The sequence below is a fragment of the Crassostrea angulata genome, chromosome 3 (assembly GCF_025612915.1).
Source record: "Crassostrea angulata isolate pt1a10 chromosome 3, ASM2561291v2, whole genome shotgun sequence".
NCBI lineage: Eukaryota > Metazoa > Mollusca > Bivalvia > Ostreida > Ostreidae > Magallana > Magallana angulata.
In genome coordinates, this window is record NC_069113.1 from 34,913,138 (window position 1) to 34,927,383 (window position 14,246).

Consider the following 14,246-nt stretch of genomic DNA (forward strand, 5'->3'; position numbering starts at 1 on the left):
CCTATCGAATTTTATCAAATCCTACCGGAATTGAAATTCCTATAGAGAAGTTCTTGTATTCCGATAGGATATTTCAAATTACCTCTAGGAATATTGTTTTTCCTATGGGAAAAATTATTTTCCTATAGGAATTTATTTTTGAAAGGTAAATATCTCACCTGACAGGTGAGATACAATGATAACAAAGTTGGTTGTAAACTCTTTAAGCAATGGTCTATCATATGGCATATTTGAATTTTTCGATATATGCAAAAATGCCACCTTGGCACTGGCATAATTATCCGGCACAGTGTTAATTTTACTTCATCTATTTATCTTTAGATGTGCTGTACTCTGATTTTTTTAAAAAAGCAAAACACTAACTACCCAAATCATAACATATATATTTGTGTTCAAAAGAATTTCTTTATATACCACGATTCAGTGTTTTAAAATTTTTCAGAATGCTTTTTCACAGTCACTTGATTTTTATGAGCGTGTAATTAACAACTTTTTGTAAAATCTCATTGCAAGATTTTTATTGTTCTAGACATTTTAAGTGCATGACTTTTTACATTATATATGTAACACTGCAGTAAATATATTCTGAGAAAAATTGTTACTTTATTAGTACACGAAATAAAATTACTCTTTTACATACATTGTACAACATTAAAAAGTTCTATAAGTTTTTAAAATCGTTATTTGTGTTATTAACATGAAGTATATTTTGTTATTTAAGACTGGGCTCTTTTACAAAACTTTTTGTTTGATGCGCATGAAAATTTCAACCCTATTAAGAGAAAAGCATTAGATTTGACAAAACAAAAATTATCTATAGGTATAAATGCTAGTGCACAAGTTAAAGGCTGTTGGATGTGTAATTGCCGTATATGTATTTCTAGATTATTTTGTAATGTACCCAAATAGCCCACTTCTAGTTCCGCTTTCTTCATCACTTCCAAACAAATTGAACTGTGATCCTGCTTCAGGGGTATCAACACTGATTTCCCAGTCGTCTTTGTCGTTTGTTTTCTTAAAGACTTTTGATCCTGCTTGAACAGATTTTAAAACCGGTGAAGAAAACCGAAAAACTACAGTACTATTGGCGGGAATTTCTTTCACTTTTGGTTCATGAAGTATTACTCGATATTCAGTGGCTTTGCCTCCATATTGGACCGGAAAAGCCATGAATTTACCGACAATGTTGGAGCAGTATATCATGTATGTTATTCCTACAACATGTTTATTCTCTTTTTCAGCAAATATGATAAGTTTATAATATCCTTTTTGAGGAAGCCTTGCTGACAAGAAGATTGAGTTCTCGGTGGATTGTTGAAACACGGCATTTTGAATTTTGTTGGAATTTGCGTCCTCTAGTGTACAAAGAACAGACATTTGTCGAAGAGTAGGAAGTACAATTTCCACTTCCCCCGAATTAGTGGTGTAAAAAGATTGGTCTTTAACACCCTCTCCAAACCCTAGCTCTTTGTATTCCGGTTTGGGGCCATATATCTGTCGATAGTCTGGAAACGGAACCAAATTGTCCATAACTTTGTCGCATTTAATTTCATAATTGAACAGTTGTGGCCATTCTTTCTTTTCTCCGGTAGCATAGATAAACAGGTTAAGCTTGTAATTTCCAGGTTTAGGTGGCCGCACGTGAAATTTGATGATGTCATTTCCGGACCTCTCCGTAGCTACGCAATCTTTGTATTCCTTTGTACCTTCTTCGTTCTTGAATGTTAATAATGTATCTTCAATCTCTCCGGAGGTAAACTTTTGTATTTCTATACAAACTTCTCCTTTCATGTGTATTATAGTGTCTTTATGAGAACGAGGGAATACTCCAAAGTTTACGGAACCTTCCTCTAATTTTACAGATTTGAAATAGGTTTTCGGATCCACAGGTTTATCCAATAGCTGCCATGTTTCGCTAGTGGTCAGATCGTTGTTCATGTATGGCAGGTGCGTGCTTATAAAGTACTCGGGGTCCATAAGAAAGTAGTAGTCTTTCTTGCGCCAGTGGAAAGACTTGCCATCGATATAACCAGCATCCCACGTACAATCCACCAATCGCCATTCTCCTTCAACAAAGATGGCGTTCCAGGCATGGTTAGTTTGCAGAGTAGAAAGATCAATTTCGTCCTTGTTTTTGTGACTGAATCCCTTCGCATATCCGTTTATGACCTTTACAGGTACATGGGCGCATCTTTAAAAAAGGGAAATATTTGGGATGTATTTTATTTAATTGTTGTAATTGTAAATCGCAACATACATTGAGGTTTGGATTGCCAATATTGAAAATGAGTATTTATGAATTACAGAAATTTGCATATAAATCTATCGTAGATTTTCCTGATTTTAAGGTGGTATAGGACATCCGTCGATATTAACGTAGATATACAGCTGTAGGTACGGTTTAGAATTTTCAAATTTTACGATATTTGACCAAAAATACGTTTTAAGGTTTTGGAAAGATTAAAATTATAAAAGCCTCAGCAGGATTTGAACACATGACATACAGATTCTTAGTGAACTCCCTAATTCCGCTACGCTATTAGGAAACAATATTTGGAAAGAAAATATCTAAAAAATTATACTTGATTTTATTGTTTTTCTTAAGGAAGTATGTCACAGTATGGAGATGTCCCATACCACCTTTAAAAGTAAGTCTGTTTGTAGCAGGTTTGCGATCGCATCTTACCGACAAAGACTTTCGAAGAGATTGCTGTATCCAGAGCAAACGCTGGTTCGGCTCTGTAGGACATTTCCAGAATCGCACGATTTCTTCTCGCTTCTTCCCATGTACCCATCAACATCATACCTGTAGAACGAAACAATAATTTATGCACATGTCTACGCTTATAATTATTTAACTATTTAATTTTTTAATTTTAAAATTTTATCTATGAGGGCAATGTGACAATTTGATGCCATGCACGCTTTTTTCAAGAATTTCTTTCTACGGCTCTGTTGGTTATTATATTTCTAGCAAAAGAAAATGATGCGTTTGGTTCTTCTTCACCTATTCTAATAATCAAGTAATTGTGGTCAAGTTTCAAAACTGAAAAAAAACCGGTGTATTTAAATGAAGACTTACGCTATATTTGTCGTGACCCATTTGTATATGGCCCGGGCTCTCTCCAGTGGTGTCCGGGCGGGCTTTATCAGGTATTCGGTCAGAGTTGGTATTGAGCTACACACAGAAGCTGGTGTCTATAAATCAAAGTTTTGAATAAAAGCTTAAATTTCTGAAACCTAAAGCTATTTTTTTTTTCAAAAATACATATAATTTTTTTATTTTATTTCAGAAATGCTTCCGATAAATTTGTGATTTTGTTTTAAAAATTTCATTTTAAAAAATTGAACATATAAATATTTTTACATCTAAAATAATTAGTTCAACTTTTAACAAACATAAAGGAAATTTTAATTACTCTTGCAACGTGACTGTCTATGTTCTTAAACATATCAGGATTAGACATGATTTGCGATTTCTTTTTCCTGGATGGCTTTGGTTTGACATTATCCCCTGCAATTTCCTCGACGTTTTCAACAATAATGTCGTCTTTTCGAGACCTGCTCGATGATGAAGATTTAGCTGATAATACAACGTTAACCCCACTCGAAGACTTTGCTGAACCATTTTGTTGCTGTACTTGATGCTGCGTTGTACCATTGGATTTGGGCTTGATAGTTTGCGCAGTTCCATTGGTTTGTGATGATGCTTTCTTTGACTTTGTTGTCGATGAGGCAAAGTCTTGCTCGGTAACGTCTGACGTAACTATGACGTCATTTTGATTACTACTTTTGGTTTTTGGAGTGGTAGAAGTCGGTGTTGATGAGCCACATCCCATAATTACTGTTTATCTGCAAAATTATCTGTATATAATTAGTAGACATATGACCATAATAAGATGGCAATCAAAAGAATCATAATTTGGGACATCGTGGTTGTGAAACTTAAGCTCTCTTATATTTTGTTACTTTTTAATTGTTGTAAAATAAAATAAGATAAAGGCTGTTCTTGAAAATTTACTAGCATTGTTTAATGTTTTGTCTTTTAAATGAAAACAGAAATAAAATGACAATTACATGTAATATTGATTTCAGAGCAATTTGAACAAGGAAGTTCTGTTTTCCCCTTATTTTCTCTTTTAAAACTAGTAATCTTTTCTTAAAACCTAACGCTCTGCTTCAAGTTGTTATATTTTAAGTTTCCAAAATCTCTCTACGGGGGTCTTACTTTTCTCAACCTTTTAAATCTTAATTTAAATAGATTGTGAGAATAAACATGATTGACACAGTGGGATTAAAAACTTCGCCGTGGAATTGTAATAATAATCTTGAAATGATTCTTAATGAAAGGAATTGTACACACGTTAATTTTATTTAAATCTTTAAAATATTTCATTTACAATCAGCTTGGATAGAGAACGACTAATAATTACATTGAGTATTTTCACAGTCAGGAGAGGTACGTAATAATCCGACTATCTGTAATTTAAAGTAGACTATGATGCAACAATCAATAAGGTCGATACATATTAATCCGCAGGCTACTTAATATTTCACAATATATACGCGATGAACGTCAATGAATTTAAAATCCCTGTGACATTGACCTTCAACGATGTACTAATTACGCACTGTAATGAAACCAAATGAAAATTGATACTTATGACACGGTAAAGTCACATCGATTTCGTTAAAAAAGAACTGGGTCACCATATTTACAAATTGTCTGAAATATCTACATAACCATGGTTCATTAAACATATTGTCAGTATAGCTGATCACACACACGCAAGGTAGTGTGTAAGCGGACACGGTAACAAACATTACATATTTAAACATTTTAATGTTGACATTGAAAGCACAAATGAACGTCGGTAATGTAGTGTAAAATTGAATTCAAAAATGCAGGTAACTTAAATTGGACAGATGTATGTTATACTTTTATCAATAACTGATCATGTATTCCTCGGATTAGCCGTTTGATTTTTTTGATTTTTTTTTTTTTGGGGGGGGGGGGGCGAGAATTGGTAAAAAAAAAGTTGTATGTTCTAGGAGCGGTCAGCACGGCGTTCTTAAACTGATGTAACATTGTTTAATGTTGGAACAAAATAGGATTACGAGCGCGTGGTTTGTTTGCAATCAACACCGTCAATAACTTATTTTGAGATTTTTTTTTTTATTTTTTTTTGTGGCGGGGGGGGGGGGAGGGTAAAATTCTAAAGCAAAGAAATATTACAATAGTGCAATGTAGCATTGCCTCTTAATTATTAATACTAAATAATTATTAAATTTAATGTAGGCAATATTCCACTTGTTTTTTTATTTTATTTATCTATCAATCTCATCTAGTACTGTACTTTATAGTTTATAGCTAGAAGTCATACCAAATTCAAGCAGATAAGGCTACAAAAATATGACTATCTTAGTGCTCTGACTTTGTATAACCATTTTTTTCTTCTGTTTTTGTTGATATGAACAAGAAATCGTTACCGATAATTCGAATTCTACTGTATTTCCAAATTCATTGAACAGGGGTTTTTCATGAAATATCGTAGTTAAATATCAAAATGAATTACACACATGCCAAAGTGGAATCGTAATTGAAATCACACCTGAAAGATCAAGCAATTCTTACCTTGTTGTGCTGGGAAGATGAAATATTGTCACTTAACCCATCAATTGTTCAGCTAAGCCTTTAGATCGATTCCTGTCCAAAAGTGTCCTTGGCAGATCCTCATGGCGACCTTTAAATATTTACAGCGTTTGATCTACGCTGGACAAGATTGCCACAGACATTTAAACGACCAATTTTCCTAAATAGTTTGCATTAGATACCAAACGGGGGAATGGCCTTGAATCAAACATGAAGCTAGGTATTATGGTTCTTTCAAAATAAGTACTTACATGTATTTAACGCATGCTTGATTTCAATGTTTTCTTTTTGTTTGTTTGGTTTTTTTTTAATTTGGAACTTTAAAGATTGGAAATAGAATTAGGGAGGCCCAAAAAATAAAATTAGGTTCAAAATTAGATTTAATTCTTCAAGGTCTAGAAGATTAAAGGTACCTTGGTTTTTTGTACTTTGTAAAATAGATACTTCAATAATACTTTTAAAATGACTGTACTGAGCTGGGCATTATCACGGAAGCTACTATTTAAAAACATTAAAAACACAAGTCCATATCACAGAAATGAAAAATGATGGAAGTTTTTTCAATGTCATATAATTGACTGTATCCATGTTGCATGCAGTCTTTCGGAAATCATTAGCAATAATTTTGATTAATTTGATACAAATTTGTTACCGTGTTTAATTTATTAATAAAAGTGTGCAAACGTATTTTCATTATTTCTCAGTTCCTAGTAATATTTTTTGAAAAAAAAATATAATTAAATAAGTATTAGTTTGAAATTAAGAAAAAACATTCACGCTATTAAAAACTAATAAAGTATATACACCAGAAAAAGGAGAAACCGTTAATGTTAAAATATGATTATTAACAACACAAACATCTTAAATTTGGTTTTCAAATCAGGGTTTACCGCTCTATCTAAACGAAAGGGGTGGGGGGGAGGGGGAGGTTAGTCCCCATTTCTTTTTCAAAGATAGACATAATCGTTATGAATTAATTGAATCACTAATTTAGTCGTTTCAATTTTAATTTTAAACATTTTTGTTATTTATCATAACCATGAATCGCATGAATTGACATTGACATTCAATCCCTTAGCATTTTCAGTAGGTTCAACTAAAATATGATGACGGCTGAAAGCTGTTTTATATTATTGACCCGAAAAATCAATACACCTACATTATTAAAACATTATCTTGCAGCTCTCATCAGAATGTAATGGAAAACTAAAAAGTCGTGAAGCTTTGCTATTTCCCGATATGGCAGAAAATCACCCTTTGTGACGATTTTTTCCTAAACCTCTCATCTGTCGCTTATTGACGTGTCAACAGAAACGTGCGTAGATTTGTATAAATTTTATATTCAAACATGTTGCTAAGAAGATGGGTGGATAAGGCGTGTAAAATGCCCATACACGGTCGGACAAGCTACTGAAAAATTAAGATATCAATAAATCTTATTTTTTAAATCATTTAAAACAATATATATTTAACATATCATTGATTTAAAACCTATAAATATGTTCAATACTTGGAATATGTTGACTCAAACAGGCGTATACGTATCAAAACCTGCAAATAATGTCATTTTTAGAACTTAGAACTACGAAGTCCGTAAATTCGTAGCCAAAGTGACACATAACATTGAAAGATCTTACTTTGTTGTGTCTGATATGGCTCGGTGGTTAGAGTTTCTGACATAAGCTAACCTTTTATTTCTAGGGGTTTTATGGTATGGGTTCGATACCACCAAAATTTCAGGTAATATTTTTCTTCTTTTTTTTTTTTTTTTTTTTTTTGTTAAATATATTAAAAACTGAATATAGTTAGAACTTGTGCTTTGGCAAACTCGTATTATAATCTATTTGAATAGATTTAATTGGGAAAAAATAAATTGAAAATTGTATTTCACGACTTGACCGAATGGGCATTTGCGCATCTTATTCCCTTATCTTCTTTCTGTGCATAGTTCAGGAAATAATAATCAATTTTGACTGGAATGAAACACTTTTCATGAACTTTCATTATTATATATTTTTTTATCAAATGACCATGATTTTTTTTAAACATTTTATTAAAATAATCCTTTGACTGTGCTTTAAGATGAATCATGCACTTATTCATTTCACCCAGATATCTGGTTTCTAATGTTAGATATCGAATTGATCTTGAATAATTAGACATGTCGTTAATTAATATATATTTCAAATAGTGTGTGGTTTCATGATTTTGACTTTTTTGTGCTGTAAATTGGTGAAAATGTACATGTCAATTTCAAGTAGCAATGATATTGAATTCGTTTGTCTCAATTTTGACTTTTGGGAACAATTTGTCATATATTCTGAAATAAGTGCATTTTTATGTTACAAAAAGTGAAATTATAGTACCACAATTTATTTTTCGTAAAAAAAAACCATATAGCTAAATAGTCTAGTGGTTTCGCACTTAAAATAATACAAAATTTAAAAAAAAAACTTATCAAACTGCTAAAAAAAAGGGGCAATCGGTTTTTAGAACGCAGTTCGCAGTTCGCAATTGAATAGTGAACTGCGTTCTATAGAACGCAGTTCGCAATTCAAAATTTAGTGCGATTGAATTGTGAACTGCGTTCTATCTAGAACGCAGTTCGCAATTCAAAATTTAGAATTCATATTTGGGGCCCGCTTGCCTTATATGCAATTGAATAGTGAACTGCTTTCTATAGAACGCAGTTCGCAATTCAAAATTTAGTGCGATTGAATAGTGAACTGCGTTCTATCTAGAACGCAGTTCGCAATTCAAAATTTAGAATTCATATTTGGGGCCCGCTTGCCTTATATGCAATTGAATAGTGAACTGCTTTCTATAGAACGCAGTTCGCAATTCAAAATTTAGTGCGATTGAATAGTGAACTGCGTTCTATCTAGAACGCAGTTCGCAATTCAAAATTTAGAATTCATATTTGGGGCCCGCTTGCCTTATATGCAATTGAATAGTGAACTGCTTTCTATAGAACGCAGTTCGCAATTCAAAATTTAGTGCGATTGAATAGTGAACTGCGTTCTATCTAGAACGCAGTTCGCAATTCAAAATTTAGAATTCATATTTGGGGCCCGCTTGCCTTATATGCAAATGAATAGTGAACTGCTTTCTATAGAACGCAGTTAGCAATTCAAAGTCTAGTGTGATTTAATAGTGAACTGCGTTCTATCTAGAACGCAGTTCGCAATTCAAAATTTAGAATTCATATTTGGGGCCCGCTTGCCTTATATGCAATTGAATAGTGAACTGCGTTCTATAGAACGCAGTTCGCAATTCAAAATTTAGTGCGATTGAATAGTGAACTGCGTTCTATCTAGAACGCAGTTCGCAATTCAAAATTTAGAATTCATATTTGGGGCCCGCTTGCCTTATATGCAATTGAATAGTGAACTGCTTTCTATAGAACGCAGTTCGCAATTCAAAATTTAGTGCGATTGAATAGTGAACTGCATTCTATCTAGAACGCAGTTCGCAATTCAAAATTTAGAATTCATATTTGGGGCCCGCTTGCCTTATATGCAATTGAATAGTGAACTGCGTTCTATAGAACGCAGTTCGCAATTCAAAATTTAGTGCGATTGAATAGTGAACTGCGTTCTATCTAGAACGCAGTTCGCAATTCAAAATTTAGAATTCATATTTGGGGCCCGCTTGCCTTATATGCAATTGAATAGTGAACTGCTTTCTATAGAACGCAGTTCGCAATTCAAAGTCTAGTGCGATTGAATAGTGAACTGCGTTCTATCTAGAACGCAGTTCGCAATTCAAAATTTAGAATTCATATTTGGGGCCCGCTTGCCTTATATGCAATTGAATAGTGAACTGCGTTCAATAGAACGCAGTTCGCAATTCAAAATTTAGTGCGATTGAATAGTGAACTGCGTTCTATCTAGAACGCAGTTCGCAATTCAAAATTTAGAATTCATATTTGGGGCCCGCTTGCCTTATATGCAATTGAATAGTGAACTGCTTTCTATAGAACGCAGTTCGCAATTCAAAGTCTAGTGCGATTTTATAATGAACTGCGTTCTATCTAGAACGCAGTTCGCAATTCAAAATTTAGAATTCATATTTGGGGCCCGCTTGCCTTATATGCAATTGAATAGTGAACTGCGTTCTATAGAACGCAGTTCGCAATTCAAAATTTAGTGCGATTGAATAGTGAACTGCGTTCTATCTAGAACGCAGTTCGCAATTCAAAATTTAGAATTCATATTTGGGGCCCCCTTGCCTTATATGCAATTGAATAGTGAATTGCGTTCTATAGAACGCAGTTCGCAATTCAAAATTTAGTGCGATTGAATAGTGAACTGCGTTCTATCTAGAACGCAGTTCGCAATTCAAAATTTAGAATTCATATTTGGGGCCCGCTTGCCTTATATGCAATTGAATAGTGAACTGCGTTCTATAGAACGCAGTTCGCAATTCAAAATTTAGTGCGATTGAATAGTGAACTGCGTTCTAACTAGAACGCAGTTCGCAATTCAAATTTAGAATTCATATTTGGGTAGTTTTTAGCTCACCGAAACGAAGTCAGGGGGAGCTTATGCTATACCGTCGGCGTCGGCGTCCGAACCTCGTTAAAGTTTTTGTTGCAGGTCCTGTATCTAAGTTATTACTTGTCCTATCTTCCCCAAACTTGCATGGATGATGCATCTTGACCTACTCATGGACTTGAAAGACCTGAATGCTGAATCAGGGCCATGAGTTTCAGATGCTGGCGGAGGTTAAGGTTTTTGGAGCAAGTTAAAGTTTTTGGTGCAGGTGCCCTTTGATAGCAATTTATAGGTTACTACTGGTCCTAACTTTACCAAACTTGCATGAATGGTGCATCTTATGATACTGATGCATCAGACATGCTTTAATGCTGAATCTGAGCCTTAGGTTTCAGATGTTGGATGAGGTTAAGGTTTTTAGAGCTGGTTAAAGTTTTTGGAGCAGGTGCCCTTTGATGATTATATCTTAGTTATTACTGGTCCTAACTTCACCAAACTTGCATAGATGGTGTGTCGTATGATACTGATGCCTCTGACAGGAAGGAATGCCGAATCTGAGCCATAGGTTTCGGATGCTGGATGAGGTTAAGGTTTTTAGAGCTGGTTAAAGTTTTTGGAGCAGGTGCCCTTTGATGATTATAACTTAGTTATCACTGGTCTTAACTTCACCAAACTTATATGGATGGTGCGTCTTATAATACTGATGCACCTGACAGGCATGAATGCTGAATCTGAGCCATAGGTTTCGGATGCTGAAGGAGGTTAAGGTTTTAAGAGTTTGTTAAAGTTTTTGGAGCAGGTGCCCTCTGATGATTATATCTTAGTTAATACTGGTCCTAACTTCATAAAACTTGAATGGATGATACGTCTTATGATACTGATGCACCTGGCAGGCTTGAATGCTGAAACTGAGGCGTATGTTTCGGATGCTGGATGAGATTTTTTTTTTTGGAACAGGTCACATATTTTATAGATAATAGCTTGCATAGTTGATTTAACTATAATATTAATGAACTGCAGAGGTAGCTTCAGATGCAGATCTCCATTATCAAGGATGCTAAAAAAAATTATCCTATCTAAAACCTGCTTGATAGATGTGTTCGTTGTTAAATGATATAATATGATTCCTATGATATAGTATTGTATGATATGATACACTATTGTTTTATATGATACAATATCATATCATATATTATATTGTAAAAATTTATATCATACGATATGATATTGTATCAATTTTTTTTGTACATTATGATATGATATTGTATTGTGATATTGTTATGTAAAGTATTTTTTATTATGATACAATATTGTATAATATGATATTGTATAATATCACATATATTATATTTTATCACATGCTATTTCATATGATATTGCAACATAATATAGTATCATATGATATGATATTGTATAATCTATATCATATCATATCATATCATATCATATCATATGATACGATATGATATTGTATCAATTTTTTTTGTACATTATGATATGATATTGTATTGTGATATTGTTATGTATAGTATTGTTTATTATGATACAATATTGTATAATATGATATTGTATAGTATCACATATATTATATTTTATCACATTTCATATGATATTGCAACATAATATAGTATCATATGATATGATATTGTATAATATATATCATATCATATCAAATGATACGATGTTGTATAAAATGAGATTGGTTTATATCATATAATATTTTATCAATATATGAAAATGTATTATATGATATTGTATAATGTGATATTGTATCATATAATACAATAAAGTATACTATGATATTGTATGATATAATATAGAACTATATCACATGATATTGTATCAATTGATATGATACAATGTTGTAGCTAATTTTATTGTATCATATGATACAATATCCTACATTGTATCAAATATGATACAATATCATACAATGCAATATCATGCTATAATATTATACAGTATAATATTGTGATGCATTATGTGATATGATATTGTATCATATATTATTATAATGTATCATATCCTATCAATATCATAATATATTATGATATTGTATTATGTGATCAAATACAATAATGTATAACAAGATACAATGTCATATCATATGTTACAATATCATATTTAATCATTATTTATTACAGTATTTTATTGTAATATATGATATATATTGTACTGGTATCATAGGATGCAATATAGTATTTTATATTATCGTATTGATAAACATTGTATCATATTATACCCTATGAAATGAACATATGATTATTATACAATTTTTATTATATGATATTGTTATACGATATTTTGTCAAAACAGTATCCATGTATATCCAAGATCATTAACTATGATTTTCAAATAATATGATAAAGGTGGTCTCATAAAGGTGTTTCCTCAAAAAGGTGATCCCTCGTCTCGGTGAGCTTTGTAATCTGTTAGAATCGGGCTTATATGCAAACGAATAGTGAACTGCGTTCTATCTAGAAAGCAATTCGCAATTCAAAATTTAGAATTCATATTTGGGACCTGAATTTTTCAGGGGCATCTACTAGTGGTATTTCACTACCACTGTGAAAATATGGTGATGCAGTTATCTATAGTTTCTGAGAATCGGGCTTATATGCAATTGAATACTGTGGTTTCATTAATATTCAAGGGCATCAATTTTCGTGGATAAAGTGAAAATCACAATATCAAGTATACGTAAATTAGTGGCCAATGAACCTATCAATACAAAATGTTAATTAAAATTGCAATTCAATGAATATTTAAGTTCGTGGATCAACTAAACAATGATCTACGAAATTCATATCCTTATCTAGTGACACACTAGTAACTATATTTTTATTCATATGCACTGATAATAAATGAAAATAATATATATATTTCAAAGTACATTTTATTTATTTTTTATCCATGCTTGCGTGCATGCATATTTCAACATGCGCAGTCTAATATTTCCGGACACGACTTCCTACTAGACTGTGAAACTTGCAAAGTTGCGTTAGCGCGACGGCGTGTTAAGCAAAGTTGTGTTAGCGCGACGGCGTGTTGTGCAAAGATCCACGAAATTCATATCCTTATCTAGTGACACACTAGTAACTATATTTTTATTCATATGCACTGATAATAAATGAAAATAATATATATATTTCAAAGTACATTTTATTTATTTTTTATCCATGCTTGCGTGCATGCATATTTCAGCATGCGCAGTCTAATATTTCCGGACACGACTTCCTACTAGACTGTGAAACTTGCAAAGTTGCGTTAGCGCGACGGCGTATTTAGCAAAGTTGTGTTAGCGCGACGGCGTGTTGTGCAAAGTTGCGTTAGCGCGACGGTGTGTTGTGTACATGTGTTAGCGCAATGTCTCTTTTATCTGAACGCGATGTCGCGCTAATGCAAATGGCCCTATCCGGACACCATACAGATCTCAAAAACTATAGATTACTGCATCACCAAATTTCACAGTGGTAGTGAAATACCACTGGTAGATGCCCCTGAAAATTTCGGGCCCCAAAAATGAATTGCGAACTGCGTTCTAGAACGCAGTTCACTATTCAATTGCATATAAGGCAATCGGGCCCCAAATATAAATTATAAATTTTGAATCGCGAACTGCATTCTAGATAGAACGCAGTTCACTATTCAATTGCATATAAGGCAAGCGGGCCCCAAATATGAATTCTAAATTTTGAATTGCGAACTGCGTTCTAGATAGAACGCAGTTCACTATTCAATCGCACTAAATTTTGAATTGCGAACTGCGTTCTATAGAACGCAGTTCACTATTTAATTGCATATAAGGCAAGGGGGCCCCAAATAACAATTCTAAATTTTGAATTGCGAACTGCCTTCTAGATAGAACGCAGTTCACTTTTCAATCGCACTAAATTTTGAATTGCGAACTGCGTTCTATAGAACGCAGTTCACTATTCAATTGCATATGAGGCAAGCGGGCCCCAAGTATGAATTCTAAATTTTGAATTGCGAACTGCGTTCTAGAAAGAACGCAGTTCACTATTCAATTGCATATAAGGCAAACGGGCCCCAAATATGAATTCTAAATTTTGAATTGCGAACTGCGTTCTAGATAG

The 14,246-nt window shown here is 33.0% G+C and overlaps 1 protein-coding gene across 1 annotated transcript; it reads right to left on the reverse strand.

Annotated features, from left to right (window-relative positions):
• Positions 1-469: 469 nt before the first annotated feature.
• On the reverse strand, positions 470-5,839 carry LOC128176534 (kyphoscoliosis peptidase-like). Its single transcript, XM_052842942.1, has 5 exons — positions 5,636-5,839; positions 3,420-3,852; positions 3,083-3,198; positions 2,687-2,806; positions 470-2,191 (listed from the first exon to the last, which is right to left on the reverse strand). The coding sequence occupies exons 2-5, from the start codon at positions 3,837-3,839 to the stop codon at positions 886-888; spliced, it is 1,962 nt and encodes a 653-aa protein (XP_052698902.1). The 5' UTR covers positions 3,840-3,852; positions 5,636-5,839; the 3' UTR covers positions 470-885.
• Between the last annotated feature and the right edge of the window lie 8,407 nt (positions 5,840-14,246).